At 45.5% G+C, this 23,160-nt stretch overlaps 1 protein-coding gene across 7 annotated transcripts in view; it reads right to left on the bottom strand.

The window, feature by feature from the left end:
- CACNA1E (calcium voltage-gated channel subunit alpha1 E) overlaps positions 1-23,160 on the bottom strand; it is a 384,845-nt gene that overhangs the window by 30,973 nt on the left and 330,712 nt on the right. For 4 of the 7 annotated variants that reach the window (XM_088016634.1, XM_028121535.2, XM_028121536.2 and 1 more), the window contains 10 exons: positions 15,796-15,807; positions 14,028-14,124; positions 11,746-11,906; positions 11,078-11,215; positions 9,729-9,930; positions 8,758-8,922; positions 8,039-8,149; positions 4,266-4,349; positions 3,179-3,304; positions 110-175 (listed from right to left, as the gene is read on the bottom strand). In XM_088016634.1, the coding sequence (XP_087872760.1) occupies positions 110-175; positions 3,179-3,304; positions 4,266-4,349; positions 8,039-8,149; positions 8,758-8,922; positions 9,729-9,930; positions 11,078-11,215; positions 11,746-11,906; positions 14,028-14,124; positions 15,796-15,807 (1,162 nt within the window). The remainder of the gene's footprint in view (positions 1-109; positions 176-3,178; positions 3,305-4,265; positions 4,350-8,038; positions 8,150-8,757; positions 8,923-9,728; positions 9,931-11,077; positions 11,216-11,745; positions 11,907-14,027; positions 14,125-15,795; positions 15,808-23,160) is intronic. The other 3 variants (XM_088016637.1, XM_088016633.1, XM_088016636.1) reach the window with 1 other exon arrangement.

Here is a 23,160-nt window from a genome sequence, read left to right as displayed (position 1 = left end):
AAATGGATCATCATGGGCCTCACCCTCAATCTTGTGTGCTCGGGCTGGTAAGCCAGTGACAATCTGGGCAACAACTGTCCCCCACCAGGCCCCTGATACACGAGCTCACCTGCATCCCAATGATGGCATAGATGAAGAAAAGCATGGCAATCAGAAGGCAGACATAGGGGAGGGCCTGGAAGGAAAGCAGAGACAGGACCATGAATTCAGAGGCAGATAGCTCCCAGGCTCCACACCCCACAGTCACCAGCAATACTGGAACTCTTGCCCTGAGGCTGATTTAAATGGGGGGCTGGGAATCTATTCCCTGGGGCTGTGCTGTTCTAGAGTGCCATAAATTTGCAGATGTTCATGTCCTCTGACAGACAGGTAAGCTGCTGTCTGTGGAGAGGCTTGTCATTTACCTTCTGTCAAGAATATTCACTCACCCAGAAGTATGGCCCAGATCTCCAAGGAGAGCTGGGGAAACTTCCTGGGCTTGGGATGCATCCCACTTTGCATTGCAGAATATTAATAATGTGGACAATTGTGACGCAAAGTACACAGTAAGCACCTAGCTTTGGCTCCCAAATTCCTGTATTACCCCTTCCCACTCCCTCACTCAATGCCAAGCCCCTGATGGAGAATCTGGGAGCAAAGTGAATGGGCTGAGTCTCAGTTGTTCACCATTTCGTAGAAGGCACCTTCATCTTCTGAGGTAACATCACTTTCCAGTGTTTAAGCCTCCTGACACTTCATTATGTGTCACGCAAAACTCCAAAAAGCCTTTCAAGTGTAAGCCACTGAAAAACACTGCCATGAAGCCATGTGGCACAAAATTCTATATCGTGCAAGCCAACTGCCATGCTGGGAGGATAACATTTCAATAAGGGGGGCAATGGGGCAAATGAAGGAAATGTAAGGTAGGGAACTGGCCTCTGGCTGGAGGAGGATATAGGGCAATTTGGTTTTAGGGCCAGGGTGGGCTCCGTAATTCTGGGGTGATCTCAGTGCTGACACGGAAACCTCCCTCCCTCCTTTACCACCCAGTAAGTTCCACAGAAGACGATGCAACTATGAGTCTCCACTCTATCTTGACTGTGTGCAGCACAAATCCCAGGAGATCAGTTGAAGGCTTTCAGACTGCAAGGGTAGGGCTTATCAACAGAGCCAACTAAATGAAGAGCCTTGGGAGACTTTTACAACTTGAAAAAAGGATAAAATTAAAATGCAACTGAAAGTTGCCAGGAGAATCCCCTCACTGGTAAAGTGCTGACTCCCAAGGTCTGTGAAGAAAAATGGCTGCATTTCAAGGGGCCATGCGAAGACTCCGTCTGCTGATAGAAGAAGGAAGGGAGATAGGTTTCTTACCGCTCGAGGTGCTGCTACCTTCTCCCACCTTCTGCTTACTTCCTGCCCTCATTCCACCTTCTACACTCCAATGTCTTCAGTCCCTAGCTCATCTCTCCCTACCCCCAGGTTTTGGAAAAAGATCAAAGATACATTCTGATCGCCTTTCTTATCATGCTATAAATTCTAACTCAAAACAAAGAAAAACACGGAAGAATGAAGTAGGCGTCAGTGATGGAGAACTGGGGGCTATGCTCATGGCTGGTGGGGTGCGGGAGGGGTGGCTTGGGTAGGCCATGGGGGTGCAGTTTATACTGTGTGGCTCCCTGCTGTGTGTATCTGCAGAGGCAACCTTTGTGAAGCCGACTTTAAGAAAATAATTTCTACACTGTGTACTGGGACTGTTCCAAAAGGGAAACACCTATCCATCATGGTGTCACCTGGAGGCAGATTCACCTTTTCTTCGCTGTTCTATATTCACTGCAATAAGCCAACCACTTGGCCATCAAGTTTTGACATGCTTTTCATTGCCCTCAACAGTATGCATTTTTACAGAGAGCTGGTGAGCATGATAACGTGACAGGCTGACACGTTATTTCTTGAGAGACTAACTGTAACTTGTTTGGAAGGTCTCTAGCAAAAAGGTTTTAGGAGTATTTTGTGTATCAGATTCTAAATCCAAATTCACCTGAGACTTGGTAAATTCTTACTAAGGTTTTAGATTTCTCCTCTGTCATGTAGCTTTGGCAAAATTCCTTTCATTGAGGTGAGGCCTCTGTGGGAGTCATGACACCAAACAATTACTCTGGATATGATAAAAATGTCAAGGTTGCTTGTAGGAGCCTGAACATCCCTATGACTGGTCTCACATATCAAACCCGCAGGACCTCGATGGAGAATAAGTCAGTAACGATGGTGTGGGGTGAACACTTTTCCCAAATGATGAGAAACCATTGAATTCACTGGCTGACCTTCTCTAGTTCAATTAAAGTACATAAATAATTAAATTAAATAAAGGAGACAATTGGTAAATTCATGATTTCTCAGCTTTGAATCAATGTCATCAAATTTATTTTCAAAACACATTCATTGAAAAGCTTTTTTTAATAAGAGGAAAAATAGTAGGCATTTGAACAGCATTTAGAATCCCCCCCCCAAACTTCAAAAACAAACTATGATATCTGCTACAGCCTGAAGACATTGAAATCTGTTTGTAAAACTTCTTTTGCAGGAAGTCTCTGTGATTAGAGTGGATTTCAGGTCACTTTTAAACTTCTGTTTCTTATACATACACCTCTGTATGGCCCCATGAGACCATTCAAAGCAGCTCACTACATCAGCCTGGCCCAAACATCCTATTAGACTGTAGGACACGGAGGTGACCATGAACATGCCATACATTCAGTGGTTGAGGAAACACTAACAAAGACAAGAATGGGACCGTATGAATCATCCTGCAATCAAACACAACTCAAGGAATCCTTTGAAAAACTGGTCATGTGAAATGAAGCCGTTGGCAAGTCCCTGAAAATGAAGAAGCTGGCTCCAGACACGGATGGGATTGCCTGGGGCTTTTTGGACTATCTTCTCAGACAAGCCCTGGCCTCAGTCAACAGAGAAGATAAGGGAGTTACAAAGTGGAGGTGTTTTTCTAGAATGACATTCTATCCAGTTAGGCACGAGCTGACTGTGGCCCAGCTAAGTTGCACTGTAACTGAGAACTGCTGTATTTACTGGATGCATCTGACAAACACTCATTCCTGGAGGTCAAGGGACCTGTGTAATGACATGCTGTGGCCCGGCAGTGTTCCATCTGATAAGACAGAGAGGAGGAGCTGATGCCGCTTACCTTAAAGGACTGCACAAAGGTCCAAAGTAAAATACGGATGGTGTAGCCCTGCCGTAGAAGCTTGATGAGGCGGGCGGCTCGGAAGAGCTTCAGAAAGCTCATGTTGAAGCCACTGGTGTTCACCAGCTGGTGGACCAAAAGGAAGCTCATAGTGACATTACAGTCATTTAGAAAACACTACACACTAGTATTTGCATATGTATCCCTCATTCGGATCATAAAATTGGACACAGATTCTGTCTTGTGTTTTCAACCCATCTCCAACTGTTGCGCCAGTAAGGACCATCTCTCCAAGCCTTCCCAGGCCCGCCCTCTATTCCCAGGTAGAAGGGTATGGGTAGTAGCCCCAGAAGAGTGCCCAGCATGTGTCAGACAAAACCAGGCTCTCTAGTCTTCCAAGGGGCCCTCGTGGTCCTAACTGCACTCAGAAGCCAACGAGGTGACCAAATAATGCCTCTAGCACATATGATGGTCATGCCCACATTCGATGAGAATGACAATGAGCTCTCCAAGTCTTCTTTAGGATAAACAATTTTAGGGAAACGATTCAGGTCTAACAACTTTGAGGACAACAATACTGTGCTGCTTCTGTCTCTCCCAAAGAATCTAGCAGAACACTGTGCACACGAGGCTTCTTCTGGTACTGCCTATTGCACTGACCCCATTCGGAGGCTGCTGTTGAGTCATGCAAATGAACAAAACCTTCCACGAGGCCCAGTGCCACTCCAGTGTTTGCAGCTCGGGAGTGAGGAAATGAGCTCCCAGCACTTAGAGGGCTACACATTTGGTTTGATGAGCTAAAAAATGGACTGTATAGGGGAGGCGCCTGGGTGGCTCAGCCGGTTGAGTATCGGCCTTCAGCTCAGGTCATGATCTCAGGGTCCTGGGATTGAGCCCCGTGTCGGGCTCCCTGTTCAGCAGGAAGCCTGCTTCTCCCTCTCCCTCTGGCCCTCCCCCTGCTCGTGCTCACTCACTCTCTCTCAAATAAATAAATAATCTTTTTAAAAAAACGAACTGCATGCACAAAGGATTTTTTTTATGCTACTTCAGGACCAAGCTCAAAGACAAGGATGTACAAGCCACTCACCTTGCTGTCTGTCAGAATGATTTCTGTGATACTGCCAATCACCGTGATGAAGTCAAAGATATTCCAGGTGTCTCGAAAATAGTTCTGCAGTGTGAATTCAGTCACAGGAGCACCAGAAAAAGGAGGAAAAGAAAAAGAAATGGAGAAAAGATATCTTTAATTACATAAGTTTGTCACTTGGAATTAAAACTCGTCAATTCACTTACAAGAGCAATTCTAACTTTGGCTTTCATTTTCCCATTTCTAACAGGAAATGGTATTTCTTTACCGACTTGGGAATTTCTCATTTGGGAAAGCAGTCTTCTCACTACTTGAAGACCTTGTTTTTGTAGCTGTCACTAAAAAGCTACATTAAAAAAAATTTGTAAGAAAGAGATCTGTGGCCAAGAATATTATAAAGTCCAAAAAAGGAAAGATCATCATTGTCACCTACAAGGCAATAAAATTATTTACTGTATTACTCTAAGGTTTTCTACAACTTTTTAAATTGTCTATATCATGTGACCCTATAAATATACAGTTCTAACTTTCAACTATTCACAGTGATGTCTTAAGTCTTTAAAGGCCAAAAGATGTACCAAAAATCTTCTCCTAACTCCACAGGGCGATAGGACGAATAGACTTCATCCTTCCCCTCTTTCTCAGCTCTGTTACACCTCTTGAGTAATAAAATGAGTGGGTTGAAGGAGATGGAGGAGAAATAAAGGACCTGGCAAATGCATCAACCATGTAACAGCCTGCTTAACAGAGAGAGTAGGTAGGTTCTGCTCCCATCTCCAGCGCTCAGGTGAATACAGACCTTGGACTATATTCCTTAAAAGAAACAGGACACTTGGGTTTCCAAAGTCACTGGCTTGTCCTTGGGCAGCAGGTCCCATATGAGACTCTCAGAGCACTGCTGAAGTCAACCCCCCCACCCTCACAATGAGCATTAGTGACTTTTACAGTATGTGCCAGATAATGGCTAGGCCCTTGAGTTCTTTCCATTCGTTTCTCCCATGAATCCTATGGGTAGGTCATGATCAATACCCTCAATACCCTATGTTCATAAAATACTCAGTAGCAAGGTTGGCAAGAAGAGTGGGCAGAGACACACAAATAGTGAGAGGAAAGGAGTATGGTGAGAGCAAAGCTTTCTTTTCTTTTCTTTTCTTTCTTTCTTAGAACATAAGTACGGGGTGGGGGGCGGGTAGGGGCAGAGGGAGATGGAGAGAGAGAATCTCAAGCAGATTCACTGCTGAGCATGGAGCACCACACGGGGCTTGATCCCATGACCCTGAGATCATGACCTGAGCCGAAATCAAGAGTCAGACGCTTAACCAGCTGAGCCACCCAGGCGCCCTGCTAAGTGATCTTTAAGGAGCACCTACTCAGGACTAGAGCCTTGATGCCTTCGGTACACTGTTTAGCTGGGTACACACAACAAAGTATCTAAGGCTATAAGGCAACTATAGTGATCCTCATTTTGAATGACAAAGCTAAGGCTTAGAGAGGCTTGTCTGATTCCAAAGCCACCAGCACCTGCTAGGCATGCAGAGAAACAGGGCACACAGCCTCACAAATTCACGTTTCCATGAAGAATACCTACTTCCTCAGGAGTGGAACCAAGTCGAGTCTCTGAGTTCCTCAGTTCTCAGGGCTCTCCTATTTCCAACCTGGGCTAAGCTTCTTAATTCTTGGATAGGCCCCCATATAGTAGAGAGAACATGAATCTAGGTCTCAGAGGACGGGAGCTCTGGATTCCAGCTGAAGGGATTTTACGACACAATATGGTTTAGAATAGCACAGTGTAGTGTAGACTAGTAGATTACCGTGGACAGACTGTGGGTTTCAAGTCAGATTAGATCAGGATCTGAACGCTGGCTCTGCCTTTTAGTAACCTTGGGCAAAGTATTGAATCTTCTTGAGCCCTAGCCCATCCATAAAAGAAACTGATAACGCCTATCTAGTAGGCATTATGAAGTTATGAAGCTAAAATGAGTAACATATAAAGAGTTTGGTACTTAATATGACAACCAATGTTCATTCTCTCCCCCTTTTTCCTTCTTCCTTTTTTATTCCCATCCCACTTTCCATTTCTACTGCCTTTTATTCTGTCATCTTTAAAAAGCTATACAATTTTTCTGAACTTCAAGTTCCTCATTTAAATCAACAACATCAACAATGATAATGATGGCATCTGCCATGTGTATTTCAGAATCATTGAGAAGATCTAACAAAATAGTATACGTTAGGATATTCTGAAAACCTAGAGTACTCTATCAATATAAAGACTTATTTGGGAGTAGTGATGTCTTTTATTGTGTGAAAATGCCTCTAGACCTTGAATGAAAATATGGAGGTGAGAGTGGGAAGGAGGCAGGCTTTGGAGCCGAGTCTAGTTAAGCTTATAAGTATGTATTCAGCATTCACTGTAATTAGCGCACAGTTGGGGACTTAAGTCACAGACAATGTCAATAGCATATGCAAGTAATCAAGATGCATAGAAAAACTTTCCCTGTTGCAGCACCAGCTTGTCCCTCACTCTGCTCACCCTGCTCAGGGCTAGACTGTATTATAAAGGCATCTTTGTTGGTGGTAGTTTCTTTTTACTTTTTTATTTCCCCAAGTCTCAAAATACTCAACTGGAGTCAAGCGAGCAACAATGCAGCCACCTGCAATGGGCTCTCTTCAACTCCCCTCCCCAAACCATCAAGTTAATGACTTTTCAAAGAACCATTAGGAGACCAAAAGCAACCCCCCCCCCCCCCCCCCCCGCAATCAACACTCACAGTTATCAAGCCCAGCCCAGAGTCCCTGCTAAAGCTGCTACCAGACAAACCCCTATTCGGATAATCAGCGAAGTTTCTTTTCGTGCAGGGAAAGCCACATACACACATAACTTGAAATGGTAGCTCACACACTAAGTAAGGGTGAAACAGCCGTCAGGTGGGGTTATCTGCATTCCACTGATCTCACTGTAAACGCTGAAACAAGGAGGGTGGTAGCAGAGAGAACTATTTTGTTTATAGGACACTGAAGCCAAGGGCTAGGTTTGCTTAACACCATTGAGAGGAGATGCATGGATGTGCCAAGCATTTGTAATTAATAGTTGAAGAGAAGTAAAAGACTCATACAAGAAAAACTCAGCCCAACCCTCCTCAAACCTAATTCCAGCATACCTACGTACCAATTTACCTTTCTCTCCCTTTCTCTCTCTCTCTCTCTCTCTCTCTCTCTCTCTCACGCTTTAATGGTCACAAGCCTTTGTAAGCTTAAGTAATAAACATTTATTTTTGTTAGCAGAAATTGTGCTTCATGTAACTAATGGGAGGAGGACAATTAGGTAAAATCTAGTATCTGCTATGTTTGAGGGTAAGAGGGACAGACATTTTCCCACTTGAATTATAAAATCTTATACCTTTTACCAGTAAATAAACATTCAAGGCTTATTAGTCCAATCTTTGTTTTGCTCCCTATCGACAAATAAATTGCAGTTCTATTAAGAACTCTGTCACCGCTTGACCACTGAAAGAACCTGACAGGACCAGAGCTGATGGCTTGATGAGTATGGAGCTGGGGATCTGGTTTCCTTTGCCCTTTCTCCTAATACCCTCATGTACCCTCTTCTTTCTTGGGCAGTTTACTTAGCAGTTGAAATAGGCCCACAATTAGGTCAGGTGTGTGAACCATTTCTGGAAGAATGGGAGCCACTCCCCTTCTAGCAAAGGCTGGGAAGGCCTCCAGAAGGCAGGGAAGACAAGCGCAATGCTGGGGTACATGGCAAGCCATACCAAGAAGCCGAACGCGATGATCTTTAGGACACATTCCAGGGAGAACACCATGGTGAAGGCAATATTCAGGTACTTCAGGGCCAGTTCGTAGGTGCAGGGAGCAGAGTAGTACTGCCAAGAAGAGAAAAGAGGAGAAAAAGAATCAAACCCTTAAGGTGAGGGAGGATATTCTGTGTCATCGAGGCTGGCCATCTCTCATCCCTGCCCTTGGGCGACACTCTGGCATGTGGTGTAGGAGGCGCGACAGACGTGCCAGCAAGGAGGACCACGCATCCCACGTAGCAGAACCGGACAACACAGAGGAAACCACAGACCATGCCCTATGGTGGCTACTTATTAGCAAAACAGCCAGTCTTCCTAAAGAGGAAGGTGAGAGGGACAGAAACATTTTCTTACCATTTATTATTAAATAAGATCACACCTCTTCTAACACTCCTTTAGAACCCCACGATCATGTAGACCTCCTGACATTCCCATTCTCGTCTGAATCTGATGGCCACCAGCACCCGGGGCCCTGGGCACTACTGGCTTGCTACTATAGGTCTCACTGCACTTTGCCCAGAAGGCCCAGAGGCTGGGCTGCTGAACGGGACAAGATCAAAAAGAGATTCTGCAGGGGGAGAAGAAGGGGAGGAGGCAAGCGTCTGCCCGATGCCCCGGGAGGGACCCGGCCCCAAAGGCCCCGTCTGCTGAGTGCCTCCCAGCCACCAACCCCTCACCTTCATCATCAGCACGACAGTGTTCAAGGCGATCATGGCCATGATGGTGTACTCGAAGGACGGGGACACCACGAAGTGCCAGACGCGGTACTGGAAGGTGTGTCTGTTCTGCGGCATGTAGCGGGTGAGAGGTTTGGCGCTTATGGCGAAGTCGATGCACGCCCTCTGAAAGGAAAGTTACAGCTATTAGCCCAAGCTCAAGTTCCCTCAACCTCACCCATTGGTGGGCTCTCTGTTAGGTGGCTAGAAGAACAGGACAGTGCAGGAAAACACAGGGTCGGGCTGGACAAGCAAAAGGTAAAAAGGGCAGCAGGGATTATGGGGACAAAACTATAGGTGCATGGTCCCTTTAAATGAGTACACAGAACTGGGCTAACACATGGGATGTGGACTGCATGGTGATTAGTAACGTCGTTTACACAGGCTGCAGCCAACATGAGCAGGCAGGAAGCCTTACCCGATGCCCTTGGTCAGATGTAAAAATCTATCTCCCTGTGCGTTCCCATAGCACTGTATTTGCATTTCTCTCATAGTCTCAAACAGTTTCTGTTCCATTCCATTACAAAAATAATGAACCCTACAATGTGCCAGAACTATGCTTGTTACTAGAAAAGCCGCAATAAGCAAGCCATATCCCTTATCCTTACAGCAAATACATACCACGGAGGGACACAGCCAGGTAAGCAAATGTCTTCATGATGTAATTCTGGTACCTAACTTTTACTGCCACTTTTAGACTATTCACTGCTTAAAGGTAGGGACTACATCATAAACCTTCCAGTTCTCTGTGCCTCATGCCTAGGTCTTAAAAGAGCATATGTTCAAAAAATATTTAATGACTGAATAATTTTTCCCATCTTCTGTCATTTTTAATAAAGTTAAGACAATTCAGTCTTCCTTCCTACCACTGCGGTTCCAAGCGTCCTTTCTGGAACCCCTGCTCTCCCATGCTCTAGACCACTTGTTTTTACCTCGTTCTTCTCCAGGCTGCACTCCTCCATCATCTTGTCCCCTTGCTCCTGGAAGGTGATGATGATGAGAGCCACAAAGATATTGACAAAGAAGAAAGGGAAGACCACGAAGTAGACCACGTAAAAGATGGACATCTCCATGCGGTTGCTGCGGCTTGGTCCTCGGTCTTCCTCTGTCACATCAACAGAATGCTGTAAGACTCTGTAGGGACAGAATGAGGGGGCATGGATGGTGGACAGCAATCTTGGCAGTGGCCCTGACTTAAGGCTTCATTAGGAGATGTGCCACCTATTATATCTTCTTATGTGGCTTCCCTGACTTTGAAGATCCACCATAATTTTTAGGGTCCATAACCAAGCTGGTGAAGAGCCAGTGATCCCCAGTCCACTGCCCTTTCTAGGCCCTGTCCCATCATGCATCCAACTGCTAAGAAAGAGTGACATTATTTTATATCTTAGGTTGTCATATTCAATGCCAAGAGATGCCGGATGTCTATATGGCATTTTACCAACTAGAGTATGCCCCCACCAGAAAGTGGGGTCTTAGTAATTGCCAAGTCTCTGAAAAATCAGCCATCGGCAGCCTAAGAAACTGCATTCTAGGGGCACCTGGGTGGCTCAGTCGGTTAAGCACCAGATTCTTCATTTCGGCTCAGGTCATGATCTCAGGGTTATAAGATCAAGCCCCTCATTGGCCTCTGTGCTGGGCGTGGAGCCTGCTTAAGATTCTCTCTCCCCCTCTCCCTCTGCCTCTGCCCCTCTCCCACCCCACTCACACTCTCTCTAAAAATAAAAAAAAAAAGAAAGAAAAGAAAAGAAAAAAGAAACTGCATTCTGTTGTCTTCTTCATGACAGGTATGATCGCAGAAAGGGTCTCTGAGTTCTTCCAGCTTATTCTTTTTCTCTCTCTCTTTTTTTTTAAGTAGGCTCCATACCTACCATGGAGCCCAACGTGGGGCTTGAACTCATGACCCTGACACGAAGAACTGAGCTGAGATTAAGAGTCAGATGCTTAACCAACAAACCACCAAGATGCCCCTCTTCCAGCTCATTCTTAACCTCAATCCTCAGGTGAAGGGCCAACTTGGAGGATAAATATGTCTAAAACCATCCCCAGAGACTGAAACAATAAGAGTTGCAAATATTTCTGACTTTGTTATCTCCCTCTTGATTTTTGCCTTATTTCATTCCTCCTCTCTTCTGCCTGTCTCACCCACTCATAACCACTTATTTTCCCTGGGAGAATAGCAAAGGGTCAGCCTCGTTCATCTTCAATAAGCTTCTCAAGGCAACCACGTGGTCCTATCCCAGCTCACAGACAAGCATGCCAACTCAAACCCATCACTCACTGAGGCCATCCTTCCCCTGTGGAGACGGTGAAGAGGGTCAGCAGGGCCCAGATAATGTTGTCGTAGTGGAATTCGTGGCGCTTCCATTCCCGGCCTTTCACCTCCATCTTGTTTTTTTCATGATCTACATAGTTGCCTCTAAAACCAGAGTACAGATGAAATAGGGCCTCTTCACTATAGCTCGTGGGAGAGGAAGGAAATTCTACAAACTTCAATAATGTGGCTGAGTAATAATCAGCATACAAATGTGAGGAAGAAAGCAGAGCCTTATCAAAGGCAGTCTATGATTGTGGGATAAAAGTTGTATTTGGTGCCTAGTAGACATGGAAGATTAAATTCTAATCCTTTTACTAGTCACCGTGTGTAACCTTGAGCAATTTAAACTTTCTGAGCCTCAGCTTCCAATCTAGAATATGTAAATGAAACCTATCTCAAAAGGTCACTGCAAAGACTTAAAGTGAAAAACTGGGTGTAAAATGCCATGTACCATGTCTGGCACAAAAGAGGTGCTCAATGAAAGTTTAACAATTTCCTATCTTGCCTTTTTCCTAAAAGAAGAAATGTGAGAGAGGTAAGAGAGAAAGAGAAGAGCTATGTGTGGAGGGCTGAGCGGGCATCACCAGAATATGCATCAGGGAAGGTGAGCAGCGCGTGCTGGTCGCACTTACATGCACTCCTTCTCTGTGTCTTTGGAACTGTCTGTGCAATAAAAGAATTTTCCCTTGAAGAGCTGGACTGCAATAACAGCAAAGATGAACATGAAGAGCTTGTAGACAATGAGGATGTTGAATACGTTCTTCAAGGAAGTCACCACACAGTCGAAGACAGCCTGCAAAGAGAAGTCAAAAGCCCTATGGGTCCCCAGAATGGCCTGTGCCTTTGCCTAGAGCTGAGTGAGGGCCACATCACCACCAGCCAGCCCCCCATAGAAGGTGCCCCGGGAGATATCCCCTTACTAAGAAGTGACACGCATGGGATTCAGAGCTGGCTTCCAAGCCGGTCATGACTGCAAGAATCTACCACCTGGAAGGGCACACGTGCTCTGAATCTGAAAGCAAACCCAAAGCAGTAGAAACCAAATGGCAGCAGGCAATGCAGGGAGTCCTTTGTGGGCTCCCAACAGGTGTGCTCCAATTAGCGGGAGGCACAGAAATCTATTGCAGAAAGGGATCTCTGAGAGCGTTCAGCCCTTTCTGGTCATTAAATGGCTTGTCCCTAACCCAACATCTATTTGGTGACATTCTTAGATTTGGTTTATATACTGAATATGTATTGTTTTTCTCTTTACTGTTTTAAATGGATCAGAGAGTATAGTAAATTATTACTTAGTATTTAATGATATTTGGAATAAATTCCTACATTCACTCCAAGTATGTTCAACACTTCACTTAAATGTTTTTAGCTTAAGGCGGGCTCTATTGGGGATGAAGATTCAACAGGTGGTACGGGTGGGGATGGGGAGCTGCCTTCTCATAGGGCAGGGGGGATGGGGTGGGCAAAATCAGAGACTTGCTCTCCAGTTACAGGCCATGTCCTTCAGCAGAATCCTGGGGGGTTACACAGGAATTCAACACATTCCAAGCCATTTTTAGGTTATTTTCTAGGTTTTTAGGTTTAGCTCACTGGAGAGTGGTGCCCCATGGTGGCACTGCATTTGTGCCCTTGCTACATTTGTGCAGTTGCTTCTTCACAGCGCTGGATGAATAGCGCTGGTTTAATTAGTTGAACACTGCAGGGAAGGTGAGCAGCCTGCAGCCTTACAGATTCATCAGCGCCACCTATACTTGCCTAGGTTATGGAGCTGCAGAGAGTGTGAGAAGCCAGAAGCCAGCACTTCCTAATTAAATGGAATTAACCAAGGGTGAGGTTTCACTCTCCAGCCTGTTAATTAATCTCATCATGCTGTCTGCAGTCTCCTTAGGACCCCAACATAGCTCAGAAGAAAGGAGACCCCTGGGGCCTGGGCTGCAGCTAACAATAGTGGTTAGGGCCCCAGGCCCCCTGGCAGAAAGGAGTATTTATGGGCATGGACAAGGCCCGGCACTATGATGGTAGAGGGTTGTAAGGAACCTGGAGACCGGGCTCAGGTATGGCGCTGTGGCTCAGTTGGCTGGCTATGTGGCCTGGGGCAGCAGTGAGCGGACCTCTGGGCTGTGAACTGGGAGTCCTGGTCCCTCCCTCATGGTGGCAGGCTATCGCTCAGGAATTCAGGGGAAGAACTTTTCCCCCATGAAGCTTCAGCTTCCATTAATCGCAATTTATGTGTGGGGGCGGCTGGGAGGGGGGAAGGAGGGCTCAACATGTTAGCAAACCGGACTTGAATGGTAAAGCACACATTGAGGGCAGGAAGGAGGCCTAGGAGGATGGAGCAGGGAGGGCATGGGCCAGAAAAGAGGAGAACCAAGGTAATATAGCTATGAAAGTGCAGGTCCTGGTAACAGGAAAAACTCAATTCATGTTAGCTTGCTTCCCCATTCTCTGCTTCTGCCAAAAATGACTGTGTTCTTGGGCAAGTTATGATCAATCTATGCCTTAAAAATATAAAGGGTCAGGGCTAGAAAATCCTTTCCTTCTCAAGGATTATGAGGGAAGAAAGCATCCCAGGTTACTCAGCATGATCTAACGTGTAGCCCACAACATAGAGGACTCCTGCACTTCCATTTTGGTGTTCTGAGTGCACCTTAATGACACAGGGTTCTTTCTGGATGGCATGCCACAGGCAGAGTATATACAAAATACCACCTGGGGCCGGACTCAAGAGGCCAAAGCTGCCTTATAGATTTCTTGGCCCATCGGTTATTTTTCTTTGAAATGAAGGCCTTTAACTCAGGCATTTGAAAGAACCCCAGTCTCTGTGTGAGCAAAAGGAATATTCCCAGAAATGATCCTCCAAAAGTAGGCTGACCACGGCTAAAGACAAGATGGGAGAAGGGGCCTCGGGAAATGTTACCTTGAGCTTGGGCAAGCGCTTGATGGTCTTCAGCGGCCTAAGAACTCGGAGGACCCTCAGAGATTTGATGGTCTTGATGTCTCGCCCCTTGTTTGTTCTGCAGTGGGGAGGCCCCCAGAGGTCAGAGGAGAGGGGGAGAAATGAAAGTGGCATTCATACGACTGCATTAACAACAGGGTAAAAGGGGAGATGCTTAGGCAAGAGACCAGAGATTGGGTCAGAGTAAACTCCCTTCAGGACAACCCCACAAAACATGCTCTGGGAAAATTTTCAATTCACTCCCCAGTGTGCACACACTCCTATGCATGCACACCCATGTGTCCTCACACAGGAACACATGGGCATGCACCCAGAGGCCTCCATGCACGTATGATAATGAACGCTTCCTCTCCCCAACGTCTGGAGTAATGCGGCTCATTACCACACTAGCAGAATGCAAATGGAAGACCAACTGACTAGGGAACATGACTGGCAGTCCATTCTGGATCCCCACTGTGCCTGCTCTGGTGCTTCTTCAGTAGCAGGCTCTCAAATGATATTTGTTGAATGGACTAGGAACCTCCGGTCGAAAGCAAATCTCATCAGGGGACTTGACCTAGTCCTTTCTTTGGCTCTAGATTTGTCACCCCTGCAGAGTTCATTAGTTCAGGGGACAGCAGGGTGAGGAAGGGCACTGGGGACATGACACTCCTGCTGTGTTGGCTGCCGCTTCCAGAGAAAGCATGTCACGTGGGCTTCTTGCCAGGACCTTGGCTCACACCCCAGTTATCTGTGCGTGGCTGGCTCTTTCGGCAGTCCTTTCCCATCTGAGACATTCTATACCTAGCACAGGCTGCGGAGAGCCAGAGAGTTGGAGAAGGCCCAAACTGCAGGCCCTGCCCACCTTTATCCTTGCCCTTCAGCTCATGAGCGTCCCTATTCAGCCACTTGGAAACGTGTGTTCCTAATAGATAAAATATGCTTCTCTTTATATTTTCAGGAATGAAATGAATCAATCAACCTGCATTTCTCCCTCCAACCTGCTTATTCCCTGAGATCTTTGCATTCAATCCAAACAATTGCAATTTGTAAAAGACACACACAGATGGTAGGAAATGAGACTCTGAAGAGTGAGCTCAGGCTCTGGTTCTTTCCTCCTGTTGGTTCAGAGTATCATGACGCCAACAGCCCAAGGAAACAAGATCCAGAACATCAGATGGGAACTACAAGGGCTTCTGCCTGCTTTTTACCTCGTTCTTCCTGCCATACCCACCACCCACCCTCTGGCAGGGAGATAAAAGAGCTATGCTTCCACAGAAGGCAAGGTAGAAAGACATTTAATATCATTCAGGGAATGCTGGCTTTGCCCAGAATGTGAATTTAAAGACCCTTTTAATGGCTGTAGGCCATGGCCTATAAGCCACTCTTATTCCATTCGAGCTCTGAATATAGATAATCCAAGAGTACCGCATTAGAAGGTCATTTGCATCCAGGGGTTCTGTATATTTTATAAACTCTTTTACTGTATTACGTTCATATATCTACCTAGCTAAAAAAGGCAACTTCCAAGCCAAATACATACCCAAACCAATGCACATGATCACTTCCCAAGAAGGCTTGGCGACTCCTAATTTTTGCCCTCTTGGATGTCAGTGAGAACTTACCACTCATATACACTCACCAGTCCTTTTTCAGTGAGCAGACTCCTTCCCTCCCAACTGTACTTGCACCCTCCTCCAACCCACTTCCCGGATTCTTTACTTCAAAGAAAAGTGAGAACAATATTTACCCCAAAGCGTTCCTATGGAGGATCCAAGCAGAAAGCAGTTAAAAAAAAAAAAAAAAAAAAAAAGGAAGGGGGTGGAGAGAAGGAAACAGTCAGAAAACTCCAGGGAGGACAGGAAACCGTACAGCGACAGGAAATTGGACAAGCACAGGCCCAGGAGATCCCGCTTACAGCCTTGGCACTTGTAGAGTCCACACGCTTTGTGAAAGGAAGGGCCAGCACACCATTTGCTCCACACCCACCTCTCCAACCTGCAAAGGCAAAGGCGCTTTGCAAGCACCAGTGAAACTGTGTCTAACCGGATGGCATTCCCCATATTGTGCTTGATTTCATGGAGCCCAGTCTAGTGACATTTCCTAAATAGAGTCTTTTACTTCCATTTCCTTAGTAGTCTTCAGACAAACTCTACTTCCAGTGAATTTATAAGAAACCAGGAGAGAGGAATTAGGTCTGCTCTGGGCCAGAAATTCTGTTGGGAAAGGCATTTCACGTCACAGTGGCGTACCTACGCTTCCGAAGGATTTCATCTGCAATGGGGCGCATGACCCCTCTGACAGGGATGGTAGGACACCTCTTAAAAGCATGGATGAGCAACACCATAAAACCACCCCAAAATATGGGGGAAGGCATTTTGTATCAAAGTCCTGATGGCACACAAAGGGATGCCCTTTGATAAGTTAAATGACCAACTGTTCATCATGAGCTATTTACTGTGCAGCTTGGAGAAAAATCATCCCAGCTCTATTTGGAGGCTTACCAATAATAAAAAGGGTGAGAGCATAAATATGAAATATTTGAGATTAGAAATAACGAGAGCTAACTTTCTGCATATTTCCTCTTGGCTAGATTCTATGCTAAGCACTTTTAGTGCAACTCTTTCTTTGGACCTTCCAATAACCTTAGGACACATAGCTATGACTATCCCCATTTCACAGACATGATTCAGAGAGGCTAAGGAGTACCTGGCATTAGCAGGGCAAGCTGGGCCTTGAAGCTAAGACTGTATGATGGTTGGAGCTCTTGCTCTGTACCACTAAGCCTCGGCAGCAGGTTTTGGTTCCAGGCTCTGTCAAACCAAATTCTAGAGCTGGAAAAGATCCCTGAAATCCACTTAACTGCATCCCCAGGAAGATGTGCCTTGCATGAGATCCCTCAGTGAGTGAGCCACAGTGGAGCCATTGATGAATCCACCTTCAGCCATGTAGAACTGTCTAGAATTCAGGCTGTGGTTCCCAGTTGCTGGTTGCTGGAAAGGGTACTTTCTCTCCATCCTTAATCTTTTTAATGTAACACAAACCTACGTTACACCACTCTATGTCACAAGCAAAGACTTCTCATGGTTATTTTACTCAGTAAATGATCTCATATTCAAAATTACATTCATTTTCACAGTAATTGCCAAATTAATGCTGATTTGGGATTAAACCCAAGGCTTTATAAATCTTAAATCCCTCGTGTGACACCCTCTGAGTGTTCAGAAGGCAAAGATAGTATCTTTCCCTGAGTTATAATAGTGCCTTCTCATGCACGAGACTGGGCACACGGTGGGTAGGCCAAACGCACCTTTATCCACTCGTATCACAGCACTGATGGAGTCTTTAATATACACCAGGCACTCTTCTGGGTGTGGATATACCACCGTGAATAAAACAAATGGCGTCCCTCACTTCTTGAAATTTACCAAGTCTAGTGGGGAGGAAAGACCTCAAGTAAACAAGCAAACAAATGAAAGTATAATTGCAAGCTATGTGCCATGGGAAAAATGCAATCATTTGATTGAAAATTTCCCCAAAACAACTACATAGGTCACCTTCCTTTCCCCAGGCTACATTCATTTTGAGGAAAAGCTTAGGGAGAATCTTCCATATCCCTAAAATGAGAGAACAGAGTAGGATCAATGGATGGGCAGGTGATTTAGGGTGACACACTCTAAGCTTTTACCTGTTGCTTAGCCCAGGTCCTCAACTCTGAGACCTTTATGTCCAGGAGCATCTGAACGGGTTCTCAGAGGTTCATACTCACAGATGCCCATTTTATGAAGGAAGGCCCCAAATTTCTTGCTCTTCCCACACACCTCGATAAAGGACAGAATTTGTTCTCTATAATTAATTTTGCCCCAGGATCCTACTAAAATATTCTGCTATGGAACAAAGACCATCTGACCCCACTGCTTGTATGATTTGTGTGTCCCTTGTTTTGGAAAATGGGGTTCCTTAATAGCACACTCTGATCTCAACAGCTGATTGTGGCTGCCAATGTACAGCAGAGGTGGGGGGACATTTGTCCCATGCTGACTCCCACAAAGTTGAGCCAAGGATAGTAATAAGACAGAGGCCCAAAGCAAAATAAGATTAGTCATTGCCCTGCACATTTTTCAAACAAGTCCCTCATAGCAGAGGAACCACTGAAAAGCTATGATTTTGAGTGGTTGCAGAAAAGCACGGTTGCTTCTCGGTTTTGTTAACATATGTTCAACACGGATTTGAAAATTGCCATTTGAAATGAAAGGAACACCAGATAACAAAGCCACAGTGTCCAGAAAAGTCTTGACAATTTCACCCCAATATTAATTTTATTATTAATTAAAATATATCATAATTTACACATATGCTAGGCCGAACTACCTTTCCCGAATCCATGCACAGGGGAGCTATTTAAGCCATTATCAGAGCCAACAAGATTACAAGGGAAATGTTTTACCAAACCAAGAGGACAAACTCTTCACTTTAATGGAGGCATATTATTTTTGAAATAATTCATGTGCTTTTTACAAATCATTTAAATATAATCACTTGATAACACTTTGTTAGTCTTTGCTACTCTATGTATAGTCAGAATTTTTTTATACTGCCTAACTAGTGAAATTTATCAGGTTTAAAAACTGACTCTAATGTTAAAATTTGAGGATAATTTCGCATGCTAGGATGTACTGGTCCGCCTTTAATTGGGACTCAACTGGGCCACTCATTTTCCCATTTATTTCCTACTTGTTATTTGGTAAGGTCCTGGCTGCTCTACAGAAAAAAAAAAAAAAAGCCACATTTCTCTTATGTCTCATCAGTAAAAGATGAGAATTTTCCAGCTCAATTGTCAAGTTGCCCTCCAGATCTTTCATATATAACCACTCATCATTCACTGTAATCTCGCTCCTCAGCTTCCAGGCCCCCCCTTTCTCAAAGGACATGCTCTCACATTGATTTCTGCAAGGAACCAACTCTTTCCATGGCAGGCAGAGGAGGGACATCGGGTTCTGAAGAGCTCTCCCTCCTCTAAGTGGAATGGCCTCCCTCCCCCATGAGCCCCAGAGAGAACAGCACAGGGATCTGAAGGAATCTCTTGCCTTAGAAGGATGGACAGGCTTGCTGGAGTGTAAGGTGGGGACAGGAGGTCACGCTGTGAGGAGCCGTGAGCCTTGCTAAAATGTCTGGACTATTATTTGGGAGGCAATAATAACTTTAATACGTACTTGCTAAGGGTTTGGCACTATACTGGACACTGAATGTATTATTTCATTCTCACAAGACTAAAATATAGTTCTTTTTAATTTCTACTTATAGATGAGGAAATAGAAGTTCAGAGAATTAAGACAGCTAATAATTCATAATGCTGGGATTCAGACCTAAGTCAGGCTCTGAAATCTATGTCCTTATTTGTGATGTTACAGTGCCTTTTTGGATGGGAATCACAGGAGGACTTTAACCAAAGAAGGAACAGCAAAAGAAATGAGTAGTTCCTGAGCTCAAATATTGAGCTATTTATCCTCTTAGCCGTAATCAGCCTAGGGTCTGTGAGTGTTCACAGAAAGAAAAAGGTACAGATAGAACAGATGGACAAGGTCAGGGATGCCCTTGTCCACCTGGTCCATAGGTCTTTTCTGTCTCCAAGCAGAGAAAGATGGATCGCAAGGCTGAGGAGAGATCCATACCAAGCCACCAAGTTGAGTTTACAGGGGTTAATGGCTTGGAACTAACTACAACAACAGAGATAGAAAGGAGTTTAATGTAATAGAGAAAGCCCCTAAACTTGAAGTAAAAAATACCAGCTGCTTAAGAACTGGTTTTGCGGGGCACCTGGGTGGCTTAGTTGGTTAAGCATCTGCCTTTGGCTCAGGTCATGATCCCAGGGTCCTGGGATTGAGCCCCGTATCGGGCTCCCTGATCCGCAGGGAGTCTGCTTCTCCCTCTCCCTCTGCTGCTCCCCCTGCTTGTTCTCATTCTCTCTCTGTCAAATAAATAAATAAATAAAATCTTAAAAAAAAAAAAGAAAGAACTACTAGACTACTAGTCAAATGAGTCAAAATAGTTAAAGTCTCAAGCAACCCACCTCTCAACTATAAAACAGGACTGTTGAGTGATGCATGAAATAAATAGTGTGAAAGAACTTTAAAAGTTCTAAAGACCAGTGGAAATGAGAAGTTCTCTGCATTGGCACTGCTTGTCTCCAGAGGAAGTCTAGGACCTGTTGGTAAGGCTAGTTCATCTATTTATGTATTTTTCTTCCTTGCCCCTACCTCAGCATCACGTGGGTTCTCCCATGAGCCCCAAATCCTTTGCAACTCTGCCAACTTCCTTTGCTCTGTGACCAGGGCACTAATTCTATAATAAGCGGTTAGTGCATAATCCTTTCCTTCCTGCAAATGCACCTCAGTGAGCCTCCAATACACAGTCATCGTTGCCTTCGAAAACACAGCACTGTACTCTAACTGGAAGGTCTGAGCACTGAGCAGCAGCAGGAGACAGCAAAGCACCTCACTGTCTCCTAGCAGCTTTGTTATTCAGGCTGGGGAACAGTGATCCGATCTGTCTTGCTTCCTAGTCTTCATATTCTAAACATACCCAAGACCCCTCATCTGCTGGTCTTTCCCAGAAGGCCTTGGCACTGGCTAAAGTCCAGCTGATACGCTCCCCCAGCAGGAGACTAATTCATAATGCTAGGTTGTGGCTCTGTGAGCGTGGCTTAGACAGATGGCTTGCAGGTCACATGATCTGAGCTGATCCTTCCCTAGGCCCATCACGAAATCTGGTCTGAGTTACTCTAAAACTTACTTTTTAAATCTGGAGAGCATGGTGATGGATTTCTACTAATCCTGCAGGACTGAGCTCTTCCTACGTCTGTGAAGGCTTGCCTCGTGTGCAGGGTGCGTCTTGCATCTGAGGCTGGTTAGCCAAATTGTTGGCTACTGTGTGAACGGGGCCGTGTTCCCTGACTGGACCATTTCACTTTGCTTGTTTATGTGGCCAGAGGCTGAGATCCCATTTATAATCAACCTTCTCCAAATTTGTGCTTGTTAATAAAGAACAATGCTAGGGCATTCACACCCACTGCCTCCATATGATAAAGGTCTCCAAATGCACATTCCCCGTGGCACAGATCACAGATGACGGATTTTCCAGCGTTCATCAAAAAACATGCATGCTGGAGCTTAATGCCAAGAGCAGGTAGACTGAGAACTTATCTCTTTCTTTCAGGCACCCCCTCCATGTGGCTCCCACTCTGTCCCTCCTAATTCATCCCAAAGCCCATTTTCGAGGCAGCTCGGGGACCATACAGCAGTAGGCACCCCAAAAGTCCCTGGCCATTAACCACCTTTAGTGTCCCTGCCTGGGCACAAAGTCAGGGAAAGTCACTCTTGAGGTGACTCTGAAAGCTGGAGTCTCGAGAAACAACATCTTTCTATCTGCTCACTGCTGGAAATTTCCAATTCCAGTTCAGCCAGCATCCTAAATCCACAGTTAATTGGCTACCTGATGGCTAAATCTAATTTTAATCCTTCATTCATTTGCACAGAACAGTGGAACTGGATGACCTGTCTGGTTCAGTGGTAAATGGGTTTTCTTTGCATGAAGCAGGATTTTGTCCACTCTTTTTTTTTGCCCCCTCCAAGATTAATGTGTAGTCACAACTTCCTTTGGGAGATGCCCCTTTCGGTTCTAGAAGAATAGCAGTGCTCAAGAAAGAAGTCCCACAGCAAAGCGTGAGATTTGAGGGGCACTGCCTCAGACACAGGCAGGCAGTGAAGAATAAGAAGGAGCCAGGTATAGGGTGAAATGTCTGCTCTATTGTTCTGTGCTCTGCTAAGTACATCCTAGCATTTCAGTTCTGGAAGCCACTCCTTTCTCAGAGCACACATTCACACCTTTACAAATACAAAACCAGAACCGGGGCACCATATTCTGTGGCTCCTCAGGGGCCTTCCAAATCTAAGATTGTCTCTATCTGTGTATTTCACTGAATGAATTCAGAACCAGCTCGGCCACTGCGGCTGGTTCTGAAATGCATTCCGAAAGACCTTATCCATCTTAAAGACCAGGGTGGAGTGTCAAGTGTCAGAAAAGCAACACACTTCGATAAAAAGAAGGTATTAAAAGCTAATGTGGGAATTCTGGTTCCTTCTGGCATCAAGAGGCAGACTGACTCATGTTTTTCCTTTCTGGCTAAGCACTGAATAATTAAAGGCCAAGTGCGGCTGTGATCCAGATCCCCCGCATGCCAGGGAGTCCTGACCTTACCTCATGCTCCACTAAGATGGCAAACAGCAAGGGAAAGCTTTGGCCTTAGCTGCCAGAGAGCCTGCGTGACTCTGACTGAGGCACAGGCCCCAGCTGGGGGAGGAGGTAGAAGAACTGCTGGTTATTTTTCTTTGAAATTGTTTGTGTGAACAAGTCATTATAAGCTGTGAGTTTACTAGTTAGAAGCCAATCCAGGATGGCTCACCTGATGACTTGATGTGAGCTAGTCAAGTAACATGTTGTAGACCGATGGGAATGAAGAGGATGAGGGCTTGGGTTGGAGTGCAGGACCTCACACACACATATGTCCCCGTGCTCTCCTACCTTTCCTCCTCAGATGCTGTCCCTGCCCAGCTGCCTGTCCAAATCCCTTCACGAGACATTTCAGACGCGAAACCTGAGGGCCAGATGGCATCACCATCCCTGCGCATGATCCCATAAGGCTCGTGAACTCAACCTGCCACAGGGGTCGGGTCACATGACTTCCCTACAAGGCAGATGACTCCAGCAGGAGGCCCCAAAGCGAGGGAATGTGCCTGATGTGCAGATACCCAGAAATGCCAAGGCTGGAGCCACCTTTGTTGCCCCACCCAGGAGGCTGGGAGGCAGACATGATGGCAACAGGGTGTGAGGAAACTGGGAAAAGCAGTTGCTGGCCCGCCAGTGTAAAATAATGATCAAACTGAAGAATCCTCTTTTTCAGATAGAAAAAGATAAAAGAGAAAGGTTTCATAGATCCAGTCACTCACCAGACTTTTCTTGAAACCTCAAGGAGGAAAAGGCACAGTTGGGACATTTATAGTTGGCAAACACTCCGTGTCTCCATATGGCCCAGAAAGTGGGGTGTTGTGAGGGCAGC

This window comes from Eumetopias jubatus, unplaced genomic scaffold, assembly GCF_037043125.1.
Source record: "Eumetopias jubatus isolate StellerSeaLion01/CBP00866 unplaced genomic scaffold, mEumJub1_p1.0 scaffold_12, whole genome shotgun sequence".
Taxonomy (NCBI): domain Eukaryota; kingdom Metazoa; phylum Chordata; class Mammalia; order Carnivora; family Otariidae; genus Eumetopias; species Eumetopias jubatus.
The sequence above is the reverse complement of the archived record's forward strand: the minus strand, read 5'-3'. Positions and strand labels throughout refer to the sequence as shown.